This window comes from Lichenostomus cassidix, chromosome 3, assembly GCF_008360975.1.
Source record: "Lichenostomus cassidix isolate B80296 chromosome 3, HeHo_3.0, whole genome shotgun sequence".
Classification (NCBI taxonomy): Eukaryota; Metazoa; Chordata; class Aves; order Passeriformes; family Meliphagidae; genus Lichenostomus; species Lichenostomus cassidix.
In genome coordinates, this window is record NC_139483.1 from 98,848,254 (window position 1) to 98,862,133 (window position 13,880).

At 40.1% G+C, this 13,880-nt stretch overlaps 1 protein-coding gene across 5 annotated transcripts in view; it reads left to right on the forward strand.

The window, feature by feature from the left end:
• Positions 1 to 13,880, forward strand: part of LPIN1 (lipin 1) — an 80,187-nt gene that overhangs the window by 17,800 nt on the left and 48,507 nt on the right. For 2 of the 5 annotated variants that reach the window (XM_085056873.1, XM_085056868.1), the window contains exon 2: positions 3,818 to 3,874. In XM_085056873.1, the coding sequence (XP_084912999.1) occupies positions 3,818 to 3,874 (57 nt within the window). Of the gene's footprint in view, positions 1 to 3,817; positions 3,875 to 3,927; positions 4,567 to 5,836; positions 5,985 to 13,880 lie in introns of those variants that run through there. The other 3 variants (XM_085056870.1, XM_085056869.1, XM_085056871.1) reach the window with 3 other exon arrangements.

Consider the following 13,880-nt stretch of genomic DNA (forward strand, 5'->3'; position numbering starts at 1 on the left):
GTATGAAATATAGACATCTCTGTTCTTCTGCAGATATCAGGCCATATTTGTTATCTCTGAGTCTTCTGTTTTACTTCACCTTCTATCAGCTGTTAGAAATGATAAATGCATCATATTTAGTTGGGAAAAGTACAGTTTGGCTTAATGCTGCCAGACTGGACAATACAGGGTCACAAATACACTCTTTAGGGGTCAAAGGGTAAATTTTGCTTTACACCGCAAATTACAGTTTTCTTATAAATATTATTTAATTTTCCCTGACAGTTTAGGAGTATATTATTTATTTTAGAAATCAGGAGAACTGTGTATTAATGCTTGTGATATGCCCACTCCTGGAAGATGAAAAGCTCAGGTAGCTCCAGAGGAGATCTGTATCTCTTGGTGACACTGGTGGTAGTAAATGAAAGAGTGACAGTGCCCATTCTCTGGCTTTGATGCTACGTGGTGTGATCCACTCACCTCCTGCTATCAAGCTCCATCAGCATTGAAACCAGTTGGGCTCCTTGACAGGCCTGTTGGAAATGCTCTGTGCTCATTCCCAAGCTGGGATCTGCCAGCTGCCTGTGGCAGCACCCGTGCCAAGGGCTGTTTTTCCAGCATCAGGGCACAGGCCAGTGTGTCCCAGTGCCTCTGCCTGTGCCTTGACTCTGATTGTCTTGTACAGGAATAGCACTTGTGTCCTATTTCACTAGCTTAAGTGCAAGGTCATCTTTTCCCCACATTAGCTAGTTCTCTAAGGTCAGCAGGGTTCCTGCTGAGGCTGGCACAGCTGAAGGAAAGATTTAATGCATTGTGTCTGCTTTAAAATTATTTTGCTCATGTCAGTTTGCATTTTTCATGCCTACTAAATAGGAAAAGCAGACAGTTGCTTTACAATAATCACTCTAAAGAATGGACAACATATAGTTAGTATATTAAATACTAAAATTTTCCATTAATTGCACATCTGAATGAAAGCTCCTTAAGAGTTGTTTTTCAAACGTGAGCAGGAACAGAGATTAGACAACTCTGAAGATCAAATACTGAACTGCAACATTAACTGTACTTTCAAAATGTTGGCAAGGATCCTGGAGAGTCGCGTGGTTGTTGCACCAGTACACAAAGAATGTTTTACAGGACTGTCTCTGATCACTGTTTTTCAGAGGAACTGAATGCACAGGCAGCAGCACTTTTGTAAAATTACCAATTCTGTTGCAACACACTGTTGACTTTTCTGCTAATGAAATGTACTGTTTTCCAGTGGCAGTTCCTATCAGAGTATTTCTGAGATTTTTTTTTTGATCATGGAATTTTGATTGTTTTTAAGAAAGAAAGAAAAGGAAATAATGTGTGTTTGCAGTCCTGAAAGCCAGCTGTGTCCTGGGGTGCATCCAAAGCAGCGTGGGCAGCAGGGCAAGGGAAGTGATTCTGCCCCTCTGCTCTGCTCTGGTGAGACTTCATGTGGAATACTGCATCAGCTCTGGGGTCCTCAGCACAGGAAGGTTGTGGAACTGTTGGATCAAGTGCAGAGGAAGCCACAAAGATGATCAGAGGGCTGAAGCACCTCTCCTCTGCAGACAGGCTGAGAGAACTGGGGTTTTTCACCTTGGAGAAGGCTCTGGGGAGACCTTATGGCACCTTCCAGTACCAAAAGAGGCAACAAGAGAACTAGAGAGGGACTTTTTCCAAGGGCATGTGGTGGCAGGACAAGGGGGAACATCTCTAAACTGAAAGAAGTTAGGCTTAGATTAGATACTAGGAAGAAATTCTTTACTGTAAGTGTGGTGAGGCACTGGAACAGGTTGCCCAGAGAAGTTGCAGATGCTCCATCCCTGGAAGTGTTCAAGGCCAGGCTGGATGGGGCTTTGAGCACATTGGGCTCAATAAAGGTGTGCCTGCCCATGGCAGGGGGGTTGGAATTAGATGGCCTTTCAGGTTCTTTCCAACCCAAACCACTCTATGATAGCTCTTAACCACAAACAGGCACATGCAACAGGAAAATGTAATTATATTGAATTCAGCATTTGCATACAACATGCATCTGTATTTCAATTATTAATTTAGCCTGCAAGAGTGTTTCTGTTCATTTAATTATTGGTGTAACAGTGCCAGTATTTGTATTCTGCTTCTGAGCATAGAAAAGATAGATCACTTGTTAAAACAATGGGCCATGTGCAAAGAGGTCTGTTCCTAACGCAGATGCTAGAATTCCTTTGTAATGCAGAATAAATAATTTAATCAGGGTGTATCTCAGTTTCGTAATTTGATAAATGGCATTTATAATATCTCCTGGTCCATAAGGTTGTTGACAGACTCAGTAAATTCTGTTTGACTACTGTGGTGCAATCCTTAGTGGAATGTTCAGGTGCAAGGTATTATTGTGAACAGAGAAGGCAGGTGCAAGGTATTATTGTGAACAGACAAGGCCTGTGTGCCAGACCTCTCTGTCTTCCTCTGATGGTGCCACCTCAAACTTACTTGTCACATCCCCCACACAAAATGATATTCTAATTATACATGTACCAGAGTGTGTGAGTGTAATTACCAGTGTAATTAACAGGAATGGAACCCTTAAGAACTGGACTTACCAGAACTAGGTGAATTCATTTCTGTAATGCTTGTTTTTCTATTTCTGATTGCTCCCTATTTGTAATTTTTTCATTGTCTTTATTCAAATAGAAGAAAATTCATAAAAAGGATAATTTCTTGCCTTTTCCATTTGCTCAGTAAAATTCCACAGAGTATTCTGGGTGTCATATAACTTGAGAATGATAGAGAGCATAATGTTTTTTCTTTTTTCCTGGTGAGCATTTGTGCTTGAAAAATGTTGAGATTTGAACATGAGGGAATATGGGTGTTTTGAGAACACATCACCAGCAAATTTGCCACATTTGAAACCTAGTTTTTCCAGGCAGGAAAGGAAAATCTTTCAAATTATTTGTTCATATCATCATTGTCATATTTATTGATCCTGTAGAGTTAGTCCTTTCAGTATGAAATTTCACTGCGGAATAAGAAGTATTATAAAATGCAGTTCAGAATTTCTCTTCAATAACTTTTCCTTTTATTTATGTGTATCCCTTCACCTCCAGCAACACTGGAAGCTTACCCTACTTAGAGGGTATTAATTAATGTCAATGTGTCTTGCAACTGTGGCTTCTTTAAAAATGAAATCACCATTCACTCCTACCTCTGCATTCAAAAAGAGGTTGTCACAGGAATTGCCACCTCAGCTGTGGGGCTCAGTTTCTGGAAGTACAGTCCCTCTACTGTGGCTCCTATGCTGCCTGTTTGCACACCACCACTCATGGAATAAACTCATGCCTCTGCTATGCACACCCTGAGCACCAAGTTGCTTCAAAGGGGCTGAAGTGTTTCTTGTCCAACAGAACTGCTTTTCCTGTCCTACTGGGTACTAGAGGTTCCTGTACCATGAACACATCTAGGGATGATGCCATATGAAAAGATCTTCGGCATCCCCATCCTGCAGAAGAATAAACAGACTGTTGTGGTCCATGGTTCTTCAGAGCTCACAGGGGTTTCTGTGAGAACTGCTTCCAAGTTCTCTCCAGCTGACAATACAGATCCTAATAGCAGGGGACTAAATTCTGCAAAACCCCTGAAAAGTGAGGTGGTGGAAACTGAGAATTGAGGACATTTCTCAGTCCAGATAAAAAGTGAGGATGACACAAAGGCAATGTAACTTAGAAAGGAATCTCAAGAGAGGTATTCATTGAAGCAGCTGGGTTTCAGGGAACATGGTTAAGGCCTGTATATATTAACTTCTATGTATAGTTAATTAACTGCACTATTTCTCATTATGATTTATTTCTTTCAGATTCCGTTGATGAAAGATCCTGGTTGGATTCGAAATGTCTGGACACGCAATCTAAATGTAGGAATTTAATTGTTCATTTGCTTTTTAACTCCAGTGCCTTGGGGCAGGCCCAGCTTGAAGCCCAGTGGTCTTTGGTAAAGCTGGATGAGGAGTGGTTAATTCTTGCCCACCTCCTGGTACCCAGTGCAGCATGATCCAAGGGTCACCCTTCGGACACTGTGTTACTTTATGTCACCACTATAATGTGGTATTATTATTCCTGTGAAAGGCTGGGTGGCTCTGTGAAACTGGTAGTCCTCACATGTGGCCAGTACTTGCAGGATAAGGATGGAAACAACATAAAAATTTGGAAATTTGGCACTCGACCTGGGCAATAATTGCAGACTGAGCAAACCTGTGGCAAATGTGAGATGCAACACATCTCCTAAGCCAGGGAAAACATGCTCAGACATCCCTGTTGCTGCCCTCCTGGAAGGCAGAGAGCACGTCTGTGAGGTGGTGGTCTTGGGACACAGCCATGGATTAACAGAAGAACCACTCAGGAGAAAGAATGAGAGGGGGAGAACAGCACTTCCCACACCAGTTACAGAACTGACACTGCTGAATAGATTGGTGGAGGAGGCAAAGAGGCAGATCCAGGGAACAGCCTGATGCTTTTCTAAGTGACTCTGGACTCTTCCTCAGAGTGACTTACTCTTACAGTGATGGTGGGGCAGAGTATTTAGAGGCTGACATGTTTAACATCACAGGTAAGTCCACAGCATTTCTACCCAGCGCTGAGCAGAGCTGTGCAATCACATCCGCTCAGCTGAGCTGTCGGAGCCACTGCACAGCTCTGCGTAGGCTTCACAGGAGATGTATTAGCCTGGGTGGAGTGTAGTGTTAGCATAGCTACACAGCTATCTCATGTAAATCCCACTCTGGGGGTTCCAGACAACCTACGCAGCGCAGTGTAGGATATTCTCTATGGTTTCCAGAGGAACCCTCCCAATCCAGGAGCCTGTGGAGCCTTGCTTGTAGCTCCTCAGTATGAGAGCTGCTTGGCAGAGCCTGGCAGCCTCTCAGCTGGGTCTGGCAGATGTAGGAAGGTATGCCAGCTTTACAAACTGAGGATCTAACCTTCATGATGAGCTTGATATTAACAGTGTCGTGTAAACTGGACAGCTAGATAAGCCAAACAGGCAGTCTGAAATGAGGATGAAGCTGGCTGCTGTTGGCAGGGGTTGGGTTTGGACATCCAGTTCAGTAGCTGTGCTTTGCAGACAGAAGGGTACCTGGGAATTCAAAATGCCAGCAAAATAAACAGGGAAGGAACTCCAATTAGCGAAGGACAGCATAAAATCTGAAAATTAAACGCATGTAAAGCAGTACTACAGATGTGGTCTTTTCATTCCAAACTTTGGGAAAATTCAGATCTGCATTTGGGTGAGATTCTGGACTTTACAAGAACATCTGCTGGGTAATCAAAGTGTGCCACGTGAACTTGTGCTGTAGCTTTGAAAGAACGGAGGATAATGCATTCTTCGCAGTAAGATTATACTGAAAGAAGGATCAGTTTATATTTTATTTGGGCAAAATTTTGAATTTTTTTAATGTATCAGTACTATGGTTTTTGTGCTAAATTTCTCATAAGCTAGTACAGAAATAAAAAATTCTTCCTCCTGCTCTTCTTCATGTGATGTGGATGTGCTATATTTAAAATCTTCTCTGCAGAAAGAAGATTGTGGGAAATTAGCAAACCACTAATGATAAAAAAATCTCAAAGACATTGCAGATAAAAAATGTGTTTGCACTAAGCTGTGCCAATGTCTGCAGAGAGAAGTTAGCAGTATGAAACAGAAAGTGAGAAAACCGTATCAGGCTGAATCTGCCACAGGACACAGAATTACACAGAACAAACAGCATCTGACCTAGACAAGGTAGATAAGCAATAAGCACGATTCCAACCCCACGCAAGCAACATGAAAAACATGTAGGGTGAATGAACTGGGCTGTGACCTAGGACTGCAGGGGAGGGACATCCTGATATCACCGGGATGACTGCACAGGGAGGCTTTTTCATTTGTGCCCAAATTGCAGTGTGGGTATGGGAATGGGGAAAACAGTGTCTGAAGCGTTCACATCAGAAGCAGACATGTACCTTGACACGACTCTGAACTACCTGTGGGTATGACTTTGTTTTTTATTCTATTAAATAGCATTATTTTCTTTTTCTCTGTCCAGTCCTTTGTCTCTTGTACTATGACAGAGCTTGGTACAAAATGCTGCTTGCCTATTCCTAGTCTGACTTTAAAAAAAAAAGAAATCTTCACCTGTTTGAAACAATGAGCAAACCCTTTGCTTGTGTAATACAGAGTTCACTGGCTCAAATAGGATTATATTGCTTTGTGTGAAGTGAGCATCAGGCCTGATACTTTCAGACTCTGAACTCACTGGGATGGGAATTCTCTTTGCACATGATACGACCAACACAATGTCACTGACGTGTGAGTAATAGTAAAACAAGCTGATGTTGTTTTTGTGGGCAGAAGCTGCTGGGTTTGAGAGACACTGCATGGTATGTAGTTTTGTCTGAAGTAGATAAACTAAACAGTAAACTGGAATGAGAGTGGCAGGAATGAGGCAGAGCAGCTGAGGAGTTCTCATATTTGCATAATAGAATATGGAAAGCATACAGGCCACTAGGACAAAGGCTTTCTGTCCCAGGGCATGCTGGACCTAATGAAATGGATTTCACTAATTTCACCAAAGTAAATGATTTCCATAGACTTACACAAAGTGCTTGTTTTAGCACACACTTCGGCCCTAGTTATGGAAAACAGATAAATTATTTGCATAGTGTGTTAATTCTTCAGTGCACCTATTTTCTCAAAATACCTCTGAAACATAATGTTTTAAATAATTCTTGCATGTATATGCAAATGCTGGTAAACTTTTTTCAAACAGTGAACAGGAATACATGGAGACAGAATTGACCCATTTTTGTACGGGCAGGATCTAAAGAGTTGATGTAGAGCAGGCAGTGTTGATAATACATTAATGTATAGTATCTTAATACTGGGCTAACTAAAGTAGTTTCAACTTTCTCAGTTCAACATTGAATTACATTTCCTTCTAATGGATCCTTGCCTCCTGAGAGCCATTCACATACATCAGACTTTGTGACCAGATTACATAGACATAATAAACCCCTTTTAGGACAGGTGTGTTTTGCTGGCAAAAGCTTTTGTGCATTGTAGACTTCAAGACTCTTTTATACTGAAATTTTAATTAGAGTAAAAATTTAATTTTTCCTCAGCTTTCAACACAACGGCAGAAATCAGAGAAAAAAAATGCTTTCTTTCAAATCACAGACTATAGTTCCTCCATTGGTTAATATATCCTTTGTCACAGCAAATCTAAATTTAGTTTTCCAAATAATTATTTTTAGACTGATGGAGATGAAATTATGTTTAATTTTAGTTCTAAAGTAACATTCACTACTATGCTCAGGGAATTTAGTGTTATAACATTTCTGAAGAGACTACACTCATTTTGATGCTAAGAGTATTTCAAGGGAAGGATTTAGTGAATTACCCAGGACACTTCTGCCACTCATGGAAATTTGAAGATGAAACTGACATAAAAGAAAATATCATTTTCATGATTTTGCAAACTTAATCACATCTATTAACTGTATTAGTACTCCAGACGTAGAAATCACAAAAATGAAGCTAATTTCTCAGATAACATCACATAGATATGCATGTCCTTACAGAAGATTTAAAGAATGACAGCAGGTAAAAACCAGAAATAAATGACAATGTTCCTGCTTTAACACAACTGACTTAGAGGCTCCAGTTAGAGTTTTATAAAAGTTCTCAGCCTAAACCAGGTGAAAGAACTGCTTAGATAAGCGAAAGAAGTAAACAAACTTATTTACTGATTAATTGCCCAGGCTTGATGAAAATAATTAAAGAAGATTTGTTGTCTTGTGATTGCATGTGCAGGATTTAACTCTGTGCCTCAGCTTGTTCCTAGGATTTTCACACAATTTTTATTATTAACTTTATCTATAAAAAGATTTTTTTAAGAACAAAACAGCTGACAACAATAAGATTAACTCAGCTTTCACAGCAAGCAAGACTGAAAAGATTAATTGCTTAAGCAAAATATGCTTTTAAACATTGTCATTGTTCCATCTAGCTCAAATTTTGCCTGATAAAAATTTATCGCAAGCATTCAATGGATGACTGTACTTAAAATTCAGAACAAGCACAGTCCTTGGCTCAAACTATAATCACTAAAATCCTCAATAATGGAATTAAAAGGAAAACACTTCTAAGACAGATTATCCCAAACCAGTATCTCATCTCTCCCCCTGAATCACCCGATACGGAGCCTTGAGGTTAAAGATCAGAGAGATCTGAAATCCATGCTGCCAGATTAAGGTGCCTTCAAGTTTGGCACAGAAGGAGGAATGAGAGGACAGTGTGGAAGATCTTAGGGCCAGAGCTCCCTCATGTCTCACTGTTACAGAAAGCCCCGAGGAGGGAAAGCAGGAGTCCTTCAGGTGGAGGCACAGGATCCACACCTGCTGCAGAGGCTGAACTGGGAAAAGTAAATGCCCTCTTAAATGCTACACACAGCTGTTAAAAAAAAATTGCTCTAATGCTCTAACCTGGTTATATTCTATCACTTCAAATATTCAAGAAAATTAAGTATTAGTGAGAGAGGAAAACACAAAGTAGGAAGGGGCTGCAATATCTCACTTTTTTTCTCACAGCAGAAGTAGTAAACCTTTTTTTACTTTGGATGAAGGGATGAAGATGTGAACTTTTGGGCAGTACCTGCAGAAGCCTCCCCCATCAGTTCACTGGTGAGGGAGACAACAGCCAGAGTCTGCCTCACCTGACAGGCTGGTCATGATCCTCCATCTGCCTCTTTCTTCAGGGGAGATTACAACCATTTTCATCCAGTTAATATGACAACCAGAACTAATTACGGTACCTGGGAGAATACAGAATTATCTCACTTCAAAGCCAAGCAAACCTGCTTCTTGTAATGCCAAGCCAGGGACAGAACGCCCCTGCATTCACCAAGAGCCACACACAGCACAGCCCCCCCTATACCCTGGTCTGCACAGAAGTGAAGAATTTTTGTCACAGAGAGAAGCACCAAATATTGTTACTTGTGTTGTAAAGCACATTTTAGATACTTTACTCTCTCGGTGGAGTTATAGAATGAACTTCAAGCTGAGCTATAGTAGCACTTAATTCTTAGCCCACCAGAAGAAAAAGCTTTACACAAAATATCTATTAATAATCTTACTATCATAGGTGCAGCTCTTACATCTTTGCTACCTACAGTTTGCCTGGGAAGGTGGAAACAACACAGTGAAAAAATCACCGTGTTCAGTTTTACAACCCCCAAGCAATAACTTTCAGAATTTTTGCAAGGATAATTTGATATCAGTAGGCAGTCTGGTTTAGAAATTGCAGACATGAGGCTGAGAGAAAAGCAACAAACTTCTCAACAGGAGTTGGTTTCCAAATATCTTTTTCCTCTTTATGATTAAGATGGCCATTTTAGTTTGCAAGTATTGCAGGTACAGTGAAAAAAGATTATACCCTGGGAAACAGACCAGCTTTGTTTGAAGTTCTCAAAGCATGTTTTGTACTATTTTGTTCTGAACAAATAATACTGATGATTTTGGTTTGTTGTGCTTTGAAAACAGTATTCTGGGCAGAAGCTTTGCTAGTCATGCATAGATGTACTGGACTTGATGAAAAGCTAGCTTTTGGGCTGGAAAGCATTTCTGTCCATAACAGGATGGAGGATTTTTCCATGGAGTTGTGTATGATCTCTCATTTCTTGTATGTGTGTGCACTTAGACACCAGTATGTATTTTGCCTGAACAGAATACAGGTCTGTGTTTGAACAAGCATTTGCAGGAATTGTGGTCTTGCCTGAAGAAAGAACACGTTGATGATTTCACTGTTATATCCTTAATCTCATACATCACAATTGCTTTGCTTTACCAGGGCTCAAGCTTTTATAAGCTTTTAAAGATTATATTTAGAGAGCTCAGCTGTGGCTATTTACAGATTTGGAGCTAAATTGCTTTCTGATGAGATTGAACTGGTACAAGTGTACCTCCAGCAGGGTTGTATTTAGCCTCACTTGTTCCTAATTTAAATACTCCTACACTCTTCTGTTTTGATGAAGTTTGGATCACAGGAATCAATAGAAGCCTCTGTTTCTCAGTAGCCAAGTATTTTGTAGCACAGAAATGAGTTTTGACTAGGGAAAGCTGCTAGGATATAAAGGAAGCATTGAGATTTTCGTGGGTTTGGATGGTTGGTTGTGGATCTCGAGTAAAAAGAAAGGCTTTTTTGAGAACCTTCAAGACTTGTTATATTCTTAGAAGGAGAAAATGACTTGTCTAATGGTTTATTTGCTATAGGTCCCCTTTTTTTCAGTGAGGGGGAGGAAAGGGTGTATCTGTCACAAAACCAAGTCCAAAAGTACTTGGTTCAAAATCAAGCTTGGTTATGCAATGCGAACACTGATGGCATGAGAGATGTTATCATAACAGATGAGCATTTTGGGACATGACCAATGCTTCCTGCCCTGCCTCTAATTCCAGCTGTAACAGTTCTTGGAAAAATGCAATCCCACATTTGATCATTTGAAAAAATAATCCTCTCAGTTTTGTTTTTCACTGGTCACTGCCCTGCCACATTGTTAACTTAAAATTTATACTACTTCTGATGACATTACAGTCCTCCTGAGGATGATGTTACCATTTCACCTCATAACATAGAGGTCAAAGAAGAAAGATAAGAAATTATGTCAGAAGTGTATTTGCTGGCATGTGCAACTGTCAACAAATGTTACAATACTTGGGAACTATGATGGTATGGAAAGCAAAATCCCAAAGCTAAAGCTGTCAAACTGCAAGGAGCGCAGGGGGACAGACTTGATGGCCAGAAGCATCTGCCTAAATGTGACTAACTGAACACTCTGCCAAAAGGAAGATGGTTTCATATGAATAAGTCTGTCCTGTACAAATTTATGTTGGACAAGGACAGCATTATTTCTCCTTTCAAAGTAAGTTGTTTACAACTCAGATATTCAAGCACCTGGTACTGAAACAGCTGGAACAGAAGATCCCAGGAATAGAGACAAAGCAAAAGCAGCAGCACAGTCAAAACTGGCAACAAGATAAAGTCGGGGTGATAGAGGGGGGAATGTTTTAGAAGTCTCTGGAACGAAATAACATCTACGTATACTTTTTAAGAATGTTCTCAGATCAATTAAGCACTTAGAGGCAGATCAAATGCCAGTATTTACATGCCACAAAACCCTGCACTACTGTGCTTTCAAATGAAGGATGAAATGAAATACTAGATAATTGGACTTGAAAGAAAAAGGAAGAGAAAAAGAAAAGGAAAAAAAAGTGAACCACAGAAAATTCAGCAGATTATCAGAGGCAGCTGTAGGTACTGTATAAAAATATCTACTTATGTTAGGAGAAAAATTTTTTTGTCAGGATGGTGTGATGTTTAATCAGGTAATTACAGAGTCAGTCAAACTGCTTTTTGATGTTTACACTGGAATAAAACTAGATCAACTCTTAATTTACATTGCCTAAGCTACTCTGAGTTTAGTACTTATATAAAGAATGTCAGCATGATTCCAGAGCCATCTTTCCATATGAGTTAATTATAAATTAAAAGCTAAAAGCTCATCTCTTCTATATACTGAATAATTTTTACCTGCACACTGGGCATGCATTAACAATTGCAGTCATTCATAGCCCAGGTACTGTGTGCCTGAACATCAGCCTTAGTTTTAGTGGGGGAAAAGCCAGACATTACTGCTAATGCACAATGATTTGAATGGTTATCTTGCTCACTGGCAACATCTTTGCTAGGAAAATCTAGTGTCCCAAGATAGAATTGAAGTATTTTTTTTTCCCCTGCATGGACTTATGTAATTTTGTCTAGGAATCTGCTCTTAAATTTTATTAAACTCTTCTGTGCTTTTCAGCACAGAAATTTTATTAAACTCTTCTGTGCTTTTCAATTCTTTTAAAACCCAATTTTATTAATTTACAGGAGACTACACTGCTCAACTTTCTTCCTAAGTGTAATTTCACGGTAACTAGATGAGCCCAGATCATAGGTTAGAATTCCACTGTGTCGGAACTGTACATACACACAGTGAATACATAACCTATAAGGTCTTTGAGATAAGAATCGAGAGTTAGGTAACAATGAATTAATGTAAATTGACCGTCAAAGGAATTGGAAGAAAAACTTCCATGAGCAGGTCCTTCAAAATTTTCTGGACAAGTTTTAGATTAAACCTTGTTAAACAAACATCTGTTTACTAACACAGTGCCTTCAGAACAAAACCTATCAAGGGGGAAACCTTTCAGGAAGAAAACAGCAGTATTTCAGAACTTCTTCATTCCTGAGTGTGTTTTGGAAATGACACTGTCAGGGACTTTCCTCTTGCTAGAGCCATATTCCCTGTGCCAGCTAGTCTGTGGGTAACTCCAGATTATTTTTTTAGGAACCATCCCTGACCATACTATCCTCCAAACTTTGCATTGAGCTGAGTCAAATCCACAGCCATGACCATGCTAAGGCTTGATGATATCAAAGTAGAAGTTATGCACTAGTACTTGATCCTCTAGATGGAACTAATTGAGGAGAACAATTATGAGCTGAAATGCAGCACAAGGAAGGATTTCAGAATGAGTTGGCAGAGCTTGTTCCAGGGAAGTAATCTGAGGGACATCACTCTGCACACTGGTCACACCATGAATAAGAACAGAATGAAAAAGCATAAAAGGATTAAGATGGTGCCTTGCTGTTAATGGAAGCTCACTGTTGCTGTGCAAGCATTTGGCACATTGCACGACATCTTGTGTGTATCATGGCTGTATTTGCTCTGCAGTGAGAGAAAACATGACCTTGCACATGGAACCATTTAAAATGTAGAGCATTATTCTGTGGACTATTTTACATCAAGCAGCAGATGGCTGGACATGATAAGTAGCTAAACACAATATAGTACTTCCAAAATGAGAATCTAACTTCAGGATTTCTGAAAGAAGCATGAAAGGGTGGGTGTTGTTGAGACCACGGAAAGATGGTGGTTTTGATTCAGCATGTTATGATCATGTTTTGATTTTAGTATACTAGTAGAAGATCATAATGGGCCAGTATGTTAGAAGACTCTTCCTACTTAATATGGAGGGTAACGGCTGGAGATACTACTCTTGCAGAGGGAACAAAATATGGGATTGTATTCCACACAAATATGGTGGGCAGAGCACTGGTAGGGTCCACAGTCAATACAGATAAAGCTTCTTGTGTTAACAGGGATGGGATTATTTACCAGCATTTCTCATTTCGTACTGACTGCCCACTGGCAAGGGATTAGGTATGAAATGCCTGGGAAAGGAAATTCAGGTATTTCTTGCAGCAGTTGTGTATTATTTTCTCTTTGGGACTAAGTATACATCCTTGTTTGTCATGCGTGGGCAGAAACTCTCTTCGGTGACTTTTCTGTTCTAAACCTGAAGTGTACTCATTAGTGTAGCTCCGTAACTGGGAATGGAGGGGAGAACAAGAGGCAGGGATTGGAGTCCGTGAGTTTGCACCATCACCCAGAGGCTCTGTTGTAGCTGTGAGCTGTACAAAGACTGGCCAACATGGAGAGAGAGCTAACAGACTACAGGAGGAACATGTGTCGCACAAAAACGATTTGAGGGATTACAATGGGGTGATGCCCTAGAGAAGACTGCGCTGGGATTGTTTTACAGTGTAATCAGAAAGTTAACAGAAATGAAATGCTTAAATGCTAATTACTCGACATGGTAGCCTTCCCAGGCTTCAGCTGCAGGTACATTTTGCAGACTACAACACAGAGATGCAGGAAACCCAGCTGTCAAAAACTTGTTTGCAAGCCTAAAACTAGCAGAGGGTTTCAATAGTGACCTTTGATCCTTTTTTTTGTTGTATATTCTTTGTCATCTTTTTTCCCCCCCATGTTTCCTGTTCATTTG